This window comes from Oreochromis aureus, linkage group 20 (genome assembly GCF_013358895.1).
Source record: "Oreochromis aureus strain Israel breed Guangdong linkage group 20, ZZ_aureus, whole genome shotgun sequence".
In the NCBI taxonomy this organism is placed as follows: Eukaryota; Metazoa; Chordata; class Actinopteri; order Cichliformes; family Cichlidae; genus Oreochromis; species Oreochromis aureus.
Genome location: NC_052961.1, coordinates 30,361,173 through 30,377,779, shown reverse-complemented (window position 1 = coordinate 30,377,779; position 16,607 = coordinate 30,361,173). Strand labels below are relative to the sequence as shown.

The following is a 16,607-nucleotide window of genomic DNA, read 5'->3' as shown; positions in this document are numbered from 1 at the left end:
GGGAAACAGGAATAGTGGAAGGACAGGAATATGTGGGTATATAGAGAAACACGACAGGAAGATGGGAACAGAAGGAGGGAGGAAGAGAGGCAGTAGGACAGAAGCAAACATTGAGGCAAGGAGGACGACAGGAAAAATGGGAGCGAGGGAGAAAGGATAGGTAGAGACGAAGGACAACAAGGAAAGAGAAGTAAACAGAGACCAAGTGAAGAAGACAAGAGAACAAGGGAGAGAGGAAGACCGCGACGATACCAGGAAGGATGAATAAGAAAGGAAGAAATTGAGATAGAGGATGAAAGGAATACAGAGATGGAGGACAGGTAGAGACCAAGGACAGCAGGGAAGGAAGGGAGACAGGAAGGAATGAAAAGAAGAAGAGGAATAAATGAAGGTGGGAGAAAGAAAACAGGAAGGGGAGATGAGGGGAGAAAAAATAAAGAGGAAAACATGAAGAGACGGCAAGAAGAGCGAAGAAGGAAGACAGAAAAGACTAAGGAGATAACGTCTTCTTCCTGTTAAGAGAGGAAGGGTGACAGGAATACAGGGAGGGGAGCAAGACAGAAAAAGAAGAGGGAAGAAAACAAAAAGACTGAGGGAGGAAGTAGGGCTGTGCGATATGACCATATATCCGTTGACGATATGAAAACATCTATCATTTCATATGATGTTGCAAAGAAAAAAAATGTTTACGGCAATATGTTTTCATCATTTTGATGGTCACTGTAGTGGCTATAATTTTTATATATTTATAAGTTCTCTTTCTCTTATATTTAAAATAACCACACTGCGGACGGAGAAGCAACTGTTTTTAACGCGTCGGCTTGTTAGCAACAAAGACGGTAAAAACCATCGTGTGGCTCTGCTGTCCACTTGTTTATTTTCCACATAAACCTTTCACGATAAAGCTTAAGATCCTATTGAGACTTTTCAAAATAAACTGACATGATGACAAAATACATTATTCTCAAACATCAAATTTCAGAATATGCATCAAACAAATTACCTCAAATGAAAACATGAACTATAAATGGCTCCTACAGTCACCACGTGGATGCAGGCACAGAGAATACCAGCATGGCCAGTGAAGATGAGGCAGAACCAGGTAGCTCCAAACAGAAGGACCAGTCAAAACAAATCGAGGACCTTATTCCTAAACGAGGGGCCACCTCTGTAGCATGGACATGGTTTAGTTCTGAAAAAGTCTGACACGGACCAGAAAACTGTACTGTGAAAATTATGCCGCAAACCGGTCCCCACCACAGACTCGAACACAACAAACCCCTTCAACCACCTACGCAAGAATCACGTGAAAGAGCATGGAGAGAGTTTACAGATGAGAAGCAAGAAAGAGCTGTCAGGTGCTCAAAATAACCCTTAGACCCAAACGTTAGAACAGGCTTTTCCCCGCAGCACGCCAAGTAATAAATACACAGAACATGGCAGCCATTACAAATAACCTCTGAAAATGTATAGTTTCATGCATCGGTCAAAAGACTGGACTCCAGGTACACGACGCCCAGCTGAAAACACGTCACACAAGTCGAGCTGCCTGAGATTCACTGAATTTATACAAAAAGCACTATGAGAGTTTGGTCATATCGCACAGCCATATGAGGGAGGAATACAGAAAAAGAAGAAGAGGGGAGAAAAATATAGCAGGAGTGAGGAAAATGGAGAAAACAGAGTCAGGGAAGAAAACTGGAAAAAAGTGAGGGAAGAAGACAGAAGAAAAAGGGAGGATGACAGGAATACAAGGAGGGATGGAAACAAAGAAAGGACACGTAAGAAGAAAGACAAAAGGAATGAAGGCAGAGAGGAAAACAGAAACAGGAAGACAGGAAGAGGGTGAGGAAGAGGGAAACAGAGAGGGAGGGGGAGGTAGGAATAAAATGAGGGAAGAAAAACAAAAATAGAGGAAAAAAGATGAAAACTGAGAAGACTGCAAGAGGAAAAAAGAAGGAATACTGAAAGAGAAAGACTGAAAAAAGATAACAGGGAAGAACATTGAGAGGAAGGGTGACAGCAATACACAGAGGGAGCAAGACAGAAAAACAGGAAGAGGAAAGAAAACAGCAGCAGTGAGGAAAATGGAGAGAACAGATGGAAGACTAGAGAAAGACGGAGAAGAAGACATGGTGAGAGGGAGGAAGATAGGAAGAGGGAGGCAAAAAGGTAGAGAGGGAGAGGGAAAGAGGAAGAGAAGGAGAAAGTGAGGGAGACAGGAACAGTGGAAGGACAGGAAAATGTGGGCAGTCAGGGAAAAAAAAAAAAAAACACACACACACACACACACACACACACACACACACTGAGAAAGGGAGGATAACAGGAATACAAGGAGGGATGAAAACAAAGAAAGACAGGACATGGAAAGATGAAGGACCAGGAAAGAAGACGGAGAGGAAAACTAAGAAGCAGGAAGACAGGAAGAGAGCAAGGGGGAAGTAGGAATAGAATGAGGGAAGAAAAACAAAAATAGAGAGGAAAACAGATGAAAACTGAGAAGACAGCAAGAAGAGCAAAGGAGGAAGACTGAAAGAGAGACAGACTGAAAAGAAAACAGGAAGAAAACATGGAAGACGATATTAAGAGAGGAAGTATCACAGGAATACAGGGAGGGAGACAGAAAAAGACAGAAAAAGAGGAAGAGGGAGGAAAACCGAGCGGGAGCGAGGAAAATGGAGAGAACAGATGGAAGACAAGAGAAAGAAGGGGAAGAAGACATGAGAGAGAGGGAGGGTGGGAAAATGGAAAGAGGAAGACTGAGAAGAAAACAGAAAAAAAAAAATCAGGAGATGATGTTAAGAGATGGAGAATGACAATATGCAGGAATGCAGGAAGGAAGACAGACAGGACAGGTAGAGATGAAGAACAACAAGGAAGGAAGGAAGGGAGGGAGAGGTAGAGAGTGAAGGAAATGAAGAGTGAGAAGGGGAGACAGTAAAAGAGCAACGGAAGGAGGAAGAGACAGAGAGAGGAGGCATGAAAGGAATACAGGAAGGGAGGAGGAAAGACTGAGGATAGCCAAAGATGAGGACAAAAAGAAAGGAAGGAGAAGGATGACAGGAATAATGGCATGGAGCGAGACAGGATAGGTACAGATTAAAGACAAGAAGGAAAGAGGTAAACAGACGAAGAGAAGAAGACAACAAGGGAGGGAGGAAGACAGCAACAATAACAGAGAGGATGAAAAACAGAGAGGAAGAAACTGAGAGGGAGGACTAAAGGAATAATGGGAGGAAGGAAGACAGAAAGATGGAGGACAGGTAGAGACCAAGGACAGCAAGGAAGGAAGTGACAGGAGGGAAAAAAAGAAGAAGATGAATAAATGAAGTTGGGAGGAAGAAAAAAAGGAAGGGGGAGATGAGGGGAGAAAAAATAAAGGAAAACATGAAAAGACAGCAAGAAGAGTGAAAGAGGAAGACAGAAAAGACTGAGGAGATAACGAGGAAAACAGGAAATAAGATGTTAAGAGAGGAAGGGTGACAGGAATACAGGGAGGGAGCAAGACAGAAAAAGAAGAGGGAAGAAAACAGAGCAGGAGTGAGGAAAATGGAGAGAACAGAATAAAGAGAAAGACGGAGAAGAAGACATGGAGAGGGAGGAAGAGGGAATAAAATATGAAGAGGGAAGCAAAAAGGTAGAGAGGGAGAGGGAAAGAGGGAGGGAGGCAGGAATAGTGGAAGGACAGGAAAATGTGGGCAGTCAGGGAAGAAGACACTGATAAAGGGAGGATAACAGGAATTCAAGGAGGGATGGAAACAGAAAGACAGGACATGTAAAGATGAAGGACCAGGAAAGAAGGCAGGGAGGAAAACTAAGAAGTGGAAAGACAGGAAGAGAGGTAGAGAGAAAGGGGGATGTAGGAATAGAATGAGGGAAGAAAAACAAAAATAGAGAGGAAAACAGATGAAAACTGAGAAGACTGCAAGAAGAGCAAAGGAGGAAGACTGAAAAGAAAACAGGAAGGAAACAAGAAGAAATTAAGAGAGGAAGGGTGACAGAAATAAAGGGAGGGAGGGAGGGAGACAGAAAAAGAGGAAGAGGGAAGAAAACAGAGCGGGAGTGAGGAAAATGGAGAGAACAGATGAAAGACAAGAGAGAAAGAAGAGGAAGAAGACATGGAGAGAGAGGGAGGGAAGAAATACAGAATGACAGGAAGACTGAGAAGAAAACAGAAAAATCAGGAGATGACATTAAGAGATGGAGAATGACAGGAATACAGGAAGGAAGAGAGACAGGACAGGTAGAGATGAAGGACAACAAGGAAGGAAGGGAGCTGTAGTGAGTGAAGGAAATGGAGAGTGAGAGGGGGAGACAGTAAAAGAGCAAAGGAAGGAGGAAGACAGAGATAGGAAGTATGAAAGGAATACAGGAAGGGAAGAGGAAAGACTGAGGACAAAAAGAAAAAGGAATACAGGGAGGAAAACAGGACAGGAAGACGAAACAGGTACGAATAGAGAAACATGACAGGAAGATGGGAAAAGAGGGAGGGAGGAAGAGAGGCAGTAGGCCAGGGAAGAAAACACTGAGGCAAGGAGGACGACAGGAATAATGGAAGCGAGTGAGAGAGGGTAAGTAGAGATGAAGGACAACAAGGGAAGAGAGGTAAACAGAGACCAAGTGAAGAAGACAAGAGAACAAGGGAGAGAGGAAGACAGCGACGATACCAGGAAGGATGAATAACAAAGAAGAAGAAATTGAGAGAGGATGAAAGGAATACACAGAGAAAGAAAGATGGAAAGATGGAGGACAGGTAGAGACAAAGGACAGTAAGGAAGGAGGTGAATAGGAAGGAAAGAAAAGAAGATGAGTAAATGAAGATGGGAGGAAGAAAACAGGAAGGGGAGATGAGGGGAGAAAAAATAAAGAGGAAAACATGAAAAGACGGCAAGAAGAACAAATGAGAAGACAGAAAAGACTAAGGAGATAACGTCTTCTTCCCTGTTTTCTTCCTGTTAAGAGAGGAAGGGTGACAGGAATACAGGGAGGGGAGCAAGACAGAAAAAGAAGAGGGAAGAAAACAGAGTGGCAGTGAGGAAAATGGAGAGAATAGATGGACGAATAAAGAGAAAGATGGGAAGAAGACATGAAGAGAGGCAGGAAAGTAGGAAGAGGGAACAAAAAAAAAAACAAAAAACAAAAAAACGGAAAGTTACAGAGAGGGAAAAAGGTAGAGGGAGGGAAAGGGAGGAAGGGATGAGAAAAGGAGAGAGGAAGGGGGAGGATGACAGGAATACAAGGAGATGAAAACAAAGAAAGACAGGACATGTAAAGTCAAGGGACAACAAGTACAGAAGGCAGAGAGGAAAACTCAGAAGTGGGAAGACAGGAAAAGTGAGGAAGAGAGGAAGACAAAGAGGGGGAGGTAGGAATGGAGAGGGAAGAAAACAAAAAGACTGAGGGAGGAAGTAGGGCTGTGCGATATGACCATATATCCGTTGACGATATGAAAACATCTATCATTTCATATGATGTTGCAAAGAAAAAAAAAAAAAAAAAAAAAAAAATGTTTACGGCAATATGTTTTCATCATTTTGATGGTCACTGTAGTGGCTATAATTTTTATATATTTATAAGTTCTCTTTCTCTTATATTTAAAATAACCACACTGCGGACGGAGAAGCAACTGTTTTTAACGCGTCGGCTTGTTAGCAACAAAGACGGTAAAAACCATCGTGTGGCTCTGCTGTCCACTTGTTTATTTTCCACATAAACCTTTCACGATAAAGCTTAAGATCCTATTGAGACTTTTCAAAATAAACTGAAATGATGACAAAATACATTATTCTCAAACATCAAATTTCAGAATATGCATCAAACAAATTACCTCAAATGAAAACATGAACTATAAATGGCTCCTACAGTCACCACGTGGATGCAGGCACAGAGAATACCAGCATGGCCAGTGAAGATGAGGCAGAACCAGGTAGCTCCAAACAGAAGGACCAGTCAAAACAAATCGAGGACCTTATTCCTAAACGAGGGGCCACCTCTGTAGCATGGACATGGTTTAGTTCTGAAAAAGTCTGACACGGACCAGAAAACTGTACTGTGAAAATTATGCATAAACCGGTCCCCACCACAGACTCGAACACAACAAACCCTTCAACCACCTACGCAAGAATCACGTGAAAGAGCATGGAGAGAGTTTACAGATGAGAAGCAAGAAAGAGCTGTCAGGTGCTCAAAATAACCCTTAGACCCAAACGTTAGAACAGGCTTTTCCCCGCAGCACGCCAAGTAATAAATACACAGAACATGGCAGCCATTACAAATAACCTCTGAAAATGTATAGTTTCATGCATCGGTCAAAAGACTGGACTCCAGGTACACGACGCCCAGCTGAAAACACGTCACACAAGTCGAGTTGCCTGAGATTCACTGAATTTATACAAAAAGCACTATGAGAGTTTGGTCATATCGCACAACCATATGAGGGAGGAATACAGAAAAAGAATTGGGGGGGGGGGGGAAGAATGGAGAAAACAGAGTCAGGGAAGAAAACTGGAAAAAAGTGAGGGAAGAAGACAGAAGAAAAAGGGAGGATGACAGGAATACAAGGAGGGATGGAAACAAAGAAAGGACATGTAAGAAGAAAGAAAAGGAATGAAGGCAGAGAGGAAAACAGAAACAGGAAGACAGGAAGAGGGTGAGGAAGAGGGAAACAGAGAGGGAGGGGGAGGTAGGAATAAAATGAGGGAAGAAAAACAAAAATAGAGGAAAAAAGAAGGAATACTGAAAGAGAAAGACTGAAAAAAGATAACAGGGAAGAACATTGAGAGGAAGGGTGACAGCAATACACAGAGGGAGCAAGACAGAAAAACAGGAAGAGGAAAGAAAACAGCGGCAGTGAGGAAAATGGAGAGAACAGAAAGCAGGAAGACAAAAGGGAAAGACGGGGAAGAAGACATGATAGAGAGACAGGGATGGGGGGGGGGTCAGAAAGACAGAGGAAGCCTGAGAAGAAAACACAAAAATCAGGAGATGACGTTAAGAGATGGAGAATGACAGGAATACAGGAAGGAAGACAGACAGGACAGGTAGAGATGAAGGAAGGGAGGGAGAGGTAGAGAGTGAGGGAAATGGAGAATGGGAGGGGGAGACAGTAAAAGAGCAAAGGAAGGAGGAAAGAAAGAGGTAAACAGACGAAGAGAAGAAGACAAGAAGACAACAAGGGAGGGAGGAAGATAGCAACAATAACAGAGAGGAAGAAACAGAGAAAAGATGAAAGGAAAACAGGGAGAAAGGAAGATGGAAAGACGGAGGACATGTAGAGACAAAGAACAACAATGAAGGGAGGGGGACAGGAAGGAAAAAAAGGAAAAAATGAAGAGGAAGGAAGAAAACCAGGAAGGCAGAGGTGAGGGGAAAACAAAAAACAAAAATAGAGGAAAACAAATGAAAACTGAAGAGATGGCAAGAAGAGCAAAGGAGGAAGACAGAAAAGACTGAGGAAGACTGAGGAGATAACAGGAAGAAAACAGGGAAGAAGATGTTAAGAGAGGAAGGGTGACAGGAGTACAGGGAGGGAGGAAGACAGAAAAAGAAGAGGGAAGAAAACAGAGCAGGAGCGAGGAAAATAGAGAGAGAGAACAGGAAAGAATAAAGAGACAAAGATGGGAAGAAGACATGAAGAGAGGGAGGAAGAAAGGAAGAGGGATTAAAAACAGAAAAGTTACAGAGAGGGAAAAAGATAGAGACAGAGGGAGGGAAAGGGAGAGAGTGGAAGAAGGGATAAGAGAAGGAGAGAGGGAGGGAGGGGAAGGGATACAGGGAGACAGGAAAAGCAGAAGGACAGGAAAATGTGGGCAATCAGGGAAGAAGAAATTGAGAAAACGAAGTACAACAGGAATACAAGGAGGGATGAAAACAGAAAGGAAGTAAGGACATGTAAAGAGGAAGGACAACAAGGAAAGAAGGCAGAGAGGAAATCTAAGAAGTGGAAAAGACAGGAAGACTGAAGAAGAAAGGTAGAGAGGAAGGGGGAGGTAGGAATAGAGCTGGAACAGCTGATCCAGAAGCGACGACTGCAATGGTTTGGCCCTCTGCAGCGCCGCGCTCACTGGAGGACAAAGCATGTGGACGACCTCCCCTGCCGAACGCCAGCTGGGGACAAAAGAGGAAGAAGAAAGAAATGAAGAGAGGAAGGAAGAAAAACATTAAAAGAAACACTGAAATAATAAAAACTAAAAACTTGAGGTTACTTTATTCCGTAACCCCCGTTCTCTGATAACATGAGTGAGGTGTCTCACTATGGGGAACGCTCTCTCAGCGTTGTCCTCAGAAGCCTCTATATCATTACTCCAGCCAGTATTGGCTGGCAGTCGTGACGCCTGCGTCAGGGAGGGCCACCCTCCTCCCTATAAAAGGTTGTGACGCAGCGTCACCGTCATTCAAGATAAGCTCACCTCTTCCTCGCCCCGTGCAAGGAGGGTGATCTGGTGAGACACCTCACTCATGTTATCAGAGAACGGGTTCACGGAATAAAGTAACCTCAAGTTCTCTTTCAAACATTCGTTCGGTGTCTCACTATGGGGATATGCAGACTCCCGTATTGCCAGATAAGCCCATCTGAACGACTGACTGCCAACTTAGGAGGTCTCGTGGGGACCCACACTCAACACAGTGTGGGCTAGAGATGGTGCAGTGACATCCAACCTGTAAAACCTTGCAAAGGTCGAAGGTGAAGCCCAGCTCGCCGCTGCACATATCTCCTCTACAGAGACACCCCTAAAAGGGCCCAAGAGGTTGCCATCCCTCTGGTAGAATGAGCACGGAGTCTCCTGGGGGACAGGCCCGTGCTTGAATAAGCCAATTGGATTGCCTCAACAATCCAGTGGGAAATGCGTTGTTTGCTAATGGGCTTGCCAAGCTGTGGTTTAGCCAGGAAACAAACAGCTGATCCGACCTCCTGAAAGCCTTTGTTCTCTCCATATAGATACACAAAGCCCTAACTGGACAGAGAGCATGTAGGCGCTCCTGTCCAGGGAGGAAAGAAAGGAGGAGGGCAAAGCGTCCAGCTCCAATGGGGTGCATTGGAGATAAGGATTTTGGGCACAAAGGCCGGATTTGGCCTGAGTGTGACTCTAGAGTTATCCCGCGTGAACCGGATGCACTCTTTGTGTACTGACAGCGCATGAATATCACTGACACGCTTACGCAGACGCGAGGGCCAGGAGCAATGCAGTCTTCAAAGACAGGATTTTTACTTCCACCTGGCTTAGTGGTTCAAATGGTGGCTGTGAAACTGCCTCCAACACCAGAGATAAATCCCACGTGGGAGCGAGAGGTTTAGACACTGGGTGGAGCCGTCGTGCCCCTTTCATGAAACGGCAGACCAGTGGTGGTGGCTCACTGGGCCATCCACGAAAACCCACATGGCAAGCTGAAATAGCTGCTAGATATACTTTAATTGTGGAAAAGGCCTTTCCTTTATCTAACAGTTCTTGGAGAAAGGAGAAATTGTTGTCACAGAGCATTGAAAGGAGAGAGTGTGAGACTTTCCACACCACTCCTCAAATACCCTCCACTTGTTCTCATACAATGATCTTGTGGAGGGGCTCTAGCATTCTGAATAGTGGCTATAACTCCTGGGGGAGTCCTGCCGTACTCAGATTCAGCCTCTCACGGGCCAAGCCCACAGGGCGGGCGCTCGGGATGGTTGAAAAATCTCCCCTGGCTTGGGAGACTAGGTCTCGTCGGAGAGGGAGAGGCCACGGTTCGTCCCACAAGAGGGGTATAATTTCCGCCAACCAATGGGACCTCGTCCACCTTGGGGCGATCAATATCACTGTTAGCCCTTTTTCTCTCACTCTGGTTAGAGTGGGAGAAATTAAGGCCAGCGGAGGGAACGCATAAAGCAGAGCATGTGGCCAGTTGTGAGCTAATCGTCTACCCCAGCGGAGCTTCCTGGTCCCTCAGGGAGAAATACAGTGGACACTGAGCGTTCTCCTCGAGGCAAACAGATCGACCTGTGGCTGGCCAAAGCGGGTCCAGATTTCGGTCACCACATGTGGGTGCAGGGTCCAGTCCCGTATTGCGGGTTTCCCCTGGACATTAAGTCCGCTCCCAAGTTCAGAGCTCCTGGAATGTGAGTAGCTCTCAGTGACAACAGATTGATGCAGCTCCACATGATCAGTCTGCGAGCCAGCATGTGCAACGGACGGGAACGTAACCCGCCCTGTCTGTTGATGTACGCCACAACAGTGGTGTTGTCTGTTCTGATCAGAACATGGTGGTTCCTCAACAGGGAAGGAAGTGTCTCAGTGCTAGAAATGCTGCTAGCAACTCTAGCCAATTTATGTGAGCACCCTCTGTTGTGAGTCCCAGCTGCCGCTCACTGCTCTGCCCTCGTGAGTGGCGCCCCAGCCCGTGAGACTCGCGTCCGTGGTTACCACCTTTCTGGCTGTGACAGCCCCAGTGACACCCCTGAGTGAGAAATGTGGGATTTCTCCAACAGCGGAGTGCTGCAGCACAGTCTGCTGTCACTCTGATATGGCGGTGGGTATGGCGCTTTTGATTCAGTCTCAGTGATGCGACCCATCGCTGAAATTCCCTCATATGCAGTCTGCCCAGTGGAATGACCGCCAGTGAGGACGCCATCAATCCCAGCATCTGCAGGCATTTCCTGAATGGGAGATATCTTCCCAACTGAAAATGCCGGCATGTGATAGCATTTTCTGTGCTCTGTCCACAGAGAGACACGCTCTGTACGTTTGGGAGTTGAGGGCTATTCCTATGAAAGAGATGGCCTGAGCTGGCTGCAGGACACTCTTTTCGTAGTTTATGGTGAAACCCAGAGCCATCAGATGATCCACTGTCAACCTGGTGTGCTCTCTTCCCATTATTTCTGACTCTGATAGCAGCAGCCAATCGTCTATGTATGATGCTGTCGCGGATGCCCGCCTCTTCAGTGGGGCTATGGCTGCCTCTGTGCATTTCACAAATACCCGAGGGCTCAGTGAGAGACCAAGCGGCAGGACCTGGTACTCGTACATTCTGCCCTGAAACATAAAGCGCAGGAATTTCCTGTGAGGCGGGTAAATAGGAATGTGAAAATATCGTCCTTCAGGTCTATTGATGTAAACCAATCGCCTGGGCGCACTACATGCAGCAGAGTGGTGGGCGTCAGCATCCTGAATTTGTATGACCTCAGATGCTGATTCAGAGCCCGTGGGTCCAGTATCGGACGCAGTCCCCTCCTTTCTTGGGCACGATAAAATACTTTGAGTAAAAGCCGCACTGGCTCTGCTCCTGGGGTATTTCTCGTACTGCTCCCTTTGACAGCAAAGTAGTTATTTCTTCTTGCAGGATCCTGGCTGATTCGCCCTTTGCAAGAGAAAAATCACTCTGTGAAATCTGGGAGGGTGTTTGCGGTGCAAACGATAGCCTCGTTCTAATGTCCTCACAACCCATTCTGGTGCAGCGAGAGCTCGCCATCGCTCTATTCTCGCCGACAGCGGTCCCAATGACAGGCACTCCACAGTAGACGGAGCTCTGGCTCCCTCTTGTGGCGGAAACTGGTCCTTCGGGCCAGATCCGACTGCGCGCATCGCTGTGGGCGGCTCGCGCCTGACCAGCGCTCATGGGTCCGGACACCACTGAGGAAATCAACCCGGTGGTGCCTGGGTGCGTGGGGGCATTATGTTTTTCAACATACTTTCTGTGTTTTCACACATTTTTTCCCGTGCCCTTGGCAACATGCCTGGATGCAACGGGTGAGTTTTTAATAAACAGAATGTTTTATGAGACTGTGACTCGCTTGACTGCGCTGAACAGTGTCTCGTCGTCTCTTTGTTGAAATGCGCTCTGTGGGATCCAACTCGAGTCCCAGGCGCTGAAAGGAGGAGGAAGAACACACTTCTCGAGCGGGCTCCGAACTGAGCCCTGGGTGAACTTGGAGCTCGGGCTGGTCCGGCTCCGATCTCCCGTGGGGGATGTTAGGCAGTCCGCTTCTTCTTGCGGTCGGACTGCTTCGCTGGTGGTGGGGCACCCTGAGCGGCAGCAGGCGGGACATGCTTCCTGGGCCAGTGGGTCTTAGGGTTTTGCGATCCTAGGGGACCCTGGGCCGCGACCTGCGGGGCTGGGCGGCGAGGGATTTTAAACGTCGGCACGCCGGCTGGACGGCTGGTGACCTGAGCGAACGTGCGGCGACCGGGTGGAGGCGGGGGCGCAGCCTGGGCCTTCCTAGGGAGACACAGCTGCAGGGCCTCTCCTCTTTCTTTTTCTCCTCGCACCGTCTTTGCATGGTGGCAACAGTGGTCCCGAAAAGGCCAGCGGGGTCGATGCTTTCATCCAGAATGTCACGTTTCTCTCTGTCCGAAAGCCCGACAGGTTCAGCCATCTGGCCCTCTCTGTGGGGCGATGATGCTGAGAGCCCTGCCCGCCGCTTGTACTGCCGCTCTAGTGAGGTGGAGACACTGGTCCGTAACGACGCCCAGCTCATCCCATAGCTCACTAGCATCCGGGTTCGCGGCAGCCTGGTCCTGGAGCTCCGCCGAGTAAGCTAGCAGGAGCGATGAGGCGTTCAATGCCCTCGCGGTGGTGGCAACCGATTTATCGCCTTGTCAGCCAGGGAGGACTGCAGGCGTTCGGCCTTGGAGGGCAGGGACGGACCAGATGACATGGAGAGTTTCTGGTTCGGGTGGAGATGGGAAGCCACCAGATTTTCCACTGTAGGAATTTGGTAGATGCCCTTCTCCTTCATTCCAGCGCAGTCAAACGCCGCCGCTCCCTGCACGGGGTTGGGTGACGAAAATGGCTTTGCCCAGCAGCGTGTGACCTCGTCCACGCATTCGGGGAAAAGCGGCAGTACCTGCTTAGTAGTGCGCTTTGCTTTGGGGAGCCTTTTACCCTCGTGATCGTGAGGTGGAGGTCTCCGTTGTCACCGCGGGCCATGGGATTGCTAGCTTGTCAGCCGCCCGTTTTGCAACGTCGAATAGCTCCATGCCGCGGGACTGTGTGCGGGGTTGTCTGTCGGCCCCTTGTGTCGCAGAATTCCGACCAGAGGGGCAAAAAAAACGTCGTCATCCTCGTCCGAGACGAGATGTTCCGGCGCTTCCCTCAGAGGATTCGCTGAGTAGCTCGTCATTAGCCTCGAGGGAATCAGACAACATAGCCGCAGCTGACCTCGGCATCATCCACCAGCGGAGGACGATATCCATCTCGTCGCCCAGCCGGTGCCTGGTATTGCAGACTCAGTGTGCTCCATCGGTGGGTCGATTGGAGACAGCATTGGGTCCTTCTTTGACAGGCTAGCCTGGCGGGCTAGCCTTCGGCGAAAAACTTTTAGGGTGAAGCGGCGCAGTGTTCGCATATACCGGTGTGGAAATAACCGCCTGGGCGTGTTGCAGCCCGAGGCACATCACACACGCATCATGCGTATCTGAGCCTGAGATTTTGCAACCGCAGAGGCAAAGTTTGGGCAGCGGTTTGCAGTCTGCCATGTTAAGGAAGCTTGGTGTAGCTAGCTAGCTAGAATGGCTGGACGGCTAATGCTGATTTTTATTTTCTTCTCGGTCGAGTAGCTATGGTGAGCTCGTGTGATGACCTAGCTAGTGTGGTGGCTAGCGCTTGTGCTACTTGGCTTGGTGACCGTGTGTAGCAAGAACAGTTAGCTTGGTCAGCTAGCTGTTGTGTTAGGTGCGTGGTGGCAGCTAACACACTCTCCGACCTGGCTCCGTGGTGAAGAGCAGGCGACTCGAAACGCGAACCGTGCAGCGCCCGGTGACCAAGGTGTTAGCTTGCTCGCGTGGACAGTTAAGCTAGCACTCACGTTCACAGTCAGGAGAGATGAGGTTTCTAAGAAGCGAGAAGAGGAAATTGAATGACGGGTGGCGCTGCGTCACAACCTTTTATAGGGAGGAGGGTGGCCTCCTGGCGCAGGCGTCACGACTGCCAGCCAATACTGGCTGGAGTAATGATATAGAGGCTTCTGAGGACAACGCTGAGAGAGCGTTCCCCATAGTGAGACACCGAAACGAATGTTTGAAAGAGAACTACACTTTTTAAACAATGAAAACTTAACTGAAACAAGCCAAAACACTCTGAAACTAAATGACACTAAACTGAATTAAAAAGAAAAAGTCAAAACAAAATAACAATAAGAACTAATCATATGACACAAAACTATTACAACTCTAGTAAATGGGGAACAAATTGGGAAAGAACCCGGGACAGAGCGAAAGACAGATAATAAGATAGTGAGACAGGGTGGAGACAAGGAGGAAAACAGAGCACTATAGAGAGAGAGAGTGAAGAAGTCTCAGAGACATGAGGAAGATGGGGAGACAAGGAGGAAGACTGGGATGAAAATAAGAAGAAAGAATGAGATGGGTATAAGATGAAAATTACAACTGTATCATTGCTTTGCCGTTTTCTCCATTCTCACCCTGCACACCTTCATCTGTTCTGCCCTCTGCTGTAATCCCACCATCAGTCCGTATCGGTCTGCTTCTGTTGTTTTACCTAAAAGTACAAAGGCAAGATACATCAGGAAAAGCTTAATAATTTTATTATACAATTAATCATTTAAATTGGTGTGTATCATGATCAGTATCAAAAAAAGCATACATGCACTGGTGCAGGGGCCCCTCTCTGAATGCAGTGTTAGTAAAGAAAAAACAAAATGAGCCACTCAGCAGCATAAAGATTAAAAATTAATTAACAGCACAGTTTCTGTGCTCGCTGCAACATCTTTTGCATTTAGTTGGTACCATAAGGTTGAAGTGCTTCGGTGGTATGCAAACTCATTTTTGCACAAAACCATGCTTTTATCAAGGCTTCCGTCGGGTAGTCTTTTGAAACGACATTTGCCTCCGATCAGTCCTAGCAATGGGTTTTCTTCTGATTACCTGTGATGTGTAAAATCACTGTAATCGTTATACCAGGAAATCGTGCGCTGACAAAAGTTGCCCTTTGCTTGGAATGCAAATTTAAAGTGCCATTAAATTTGTTATTTTTAAATCGTTGGTTTTTTTTTTTTACATGAATTAATCACAATCAACACATTACATTTCTACCCCTAGTTAAGACAAAACCAATTTAAAAAAAAAACAAAAAAACAACCCAAAACAAACAAAACTGGCTTCATCCACTGTTCAAATTGCAGTTCTTGATATTTACACAGATTTGTGTACATTTTATTAGATGCAAAATGTACATATTTGAACACTCCAGAAAACAAAAATGATGCTAATGCAAGTATGCAGCAGTGAAGATTTTAAAATCCACTACAACTTACATTTATATACCACATTGTAACTTTTCTTCACACTATACCAGGGGTCTCAAACTGCAATCCTCGAGGGCCGGTGTCCTGAAACATTTCCATGTGTCCCTGTTGCAACACACCTGAATATAATTAGTAGGTCATTAGCAAGACTATAGAACTTGACTGCATGCTGAGGTGGCAATTCAGCCTTTTGATTCATGTTACAGAAGCTCATGAGTGAATTTACTTGGGTAAGGTTAAGACTTGGCATTTCAAGCAAAATGTCATTTTGTGCAAACAAAGTTAAATGTGTGCACAATAAATAAATAAATAAAAAATCAAGTTTACCAATTGACTTTACAACTAAAAGTTATGTTGTGCAAGGAAAAGCCGTTATTTGGGACCAAGACAAGTTTTGTTTTTTTTTCGTGGAAAAATAATGCTCGGAAAGCACTTTTAGTTTTTGCTAATTTCTAGTTTTGTCCCGCACAATACAAAACAGCTAAAAAGGCCTAAAAAAATCATAAAGAGTGCTCTTACCTCTCCAAAGGTGGGCGAACATCTGAGAACATAATTCTAACATAAAACATTTAAAAAAGAATATCAGGTGTGCCTTCTTCAGGGTGTGGCGATACCAAGCTAGTAAAAACAAAACAACTATGGGTTCACTCAAAACACGTGTGCTAACACTTACTACATGCATCATTTTCTTCAGTCTCTAGGGGCCATCATCCAGGAAGTACATGGCCCCGTTTCTAACCAAAGATAGTGTAGACAAAACAATATATATAACACAGGATAGTTAAATTAATATTAAATATGCAGCACTGTTATGGGGCGCTAAAATGTGCCGGTAGCGGTCAGGTTGTGTCTGCTCTGTCCTGACGGTCACTTCTCACCCTATGGGCTCAAAATGTGGTCATAAATATTTTGTACTTGTAAATCAGGATATTTATGACCACATTTTGAGCCCATACTCACCGCCATGAGCTGCTTCACTTCACTACGGGTCAATGGAAATATCAAAAATAAAAGCTTTACGAAAACCTGCGGCGCTAAAGTGTGCCTGACAGTCACTGCTCGCCTATCAGCATGTCCAGCGATTTAGCTGCACACATGCTTCGGCGATTGTGAAGTGGAGACTGCAGCCGCTGAGGGTGCACTACTGCCGAACCTTTGGATGGCCGACAAAACGGCTCTTCCGATGTTTTCAGCTAAATTTTTCGTAAAGCTTTTATTTTGGTATTTCCGTTGACCCGTAGTGAAGTGAAGCAGCTCATGGCGGTGAGAAGTGACCGTCAGGACAGAGCAGACACAACCTAAAATTAAAGCGAAAGTTCAGTAATTCATTTCTCATTGAGTGTCCTGTAATTAAAAAAAAAAAAAGAAAGAT

The 16,607-nt window shown here is 46.3% G+C and overlaps 2 protein-coding genes across 7 annotated transcripts; both read right to left on the bottom strand.

Moving 5' to 3' along the window:
* Positions 1 to 1,475: 1,475 nt before the first annotated feature.
* Positions 1,476 to 6,057, bottom strand: LOC120435321. Its single transcript, XM_039604694.1, has 3 exons — positions 5,383 to 6,057; positions 4,057 to 5,015; positions 1,476 to 1,520 (listed from the first exon to the last, which is right to left on the bottom strand). The coding sequence occupies exons 1-3, from the start codon at positions 5,432 to 5,434 to the stop codon at positions 1,476 to 1,478; spliced, it is 1,056 nt and encodes a 351-aa protein (XP_039460628.1). The 5' UTR covers positions 5,435 to 6,057.
* Positions 6,058 to 6,123: 66 nt separating this feature from the next.
* Positions 6,124 to 16,277, bottom strand: LOC120435383. 6 transcript variants are annotated; one of them, XM_039604895.1, is made up of 6 exons: positions 16,196 to 16,277; positions 15,909 to 15,969; positions 15,755 to 15,790; positions 15,245 to 15,354; positions 14,393 to 14,469; positions 6,124 to 8,109 (listed from the first exon to the last, which is right to left on the bottom strand). In XM_039604895.1, exon 6 carries the CDS (start codon positions 8,079 to 8,081, stop codon positions 6,981 to 6,983), a length of 1,101 nt encoding a protein of 366 aa, XP_039460829.1. In that variant the 5' UTR covers positions 8,082 to 8,109; positions 14,393 to 14,469; positions 15,245 to 15,354; positions 15,755 to 15,790; positions 15,909 to 15,969; positions 16,196 to 16,277; the 3' UTR covers positions 6,124 to 6,980. The 6 variants fall into 6 exon arrangements, with proteins under 6 accessions (XP_039460829.1, XP_039460832.1, XP_039460830.1 ...); XM_039604898.1 differs by lacking the exon at positions 16,196 to 16,277 and having other exon boundaries at positions 14,402 to 14,469; positions 15,909 to 16,134; XM_039604896.1 differs by lacking the exon at positions 16,196 to 16,277 and having other exon boundaries at positions 15,245 to 15,340; positions 15,909 to 16,134.
* Between the last annotated feature and the right edge of the window lie 330 nt (positions 16,278 to 16,607).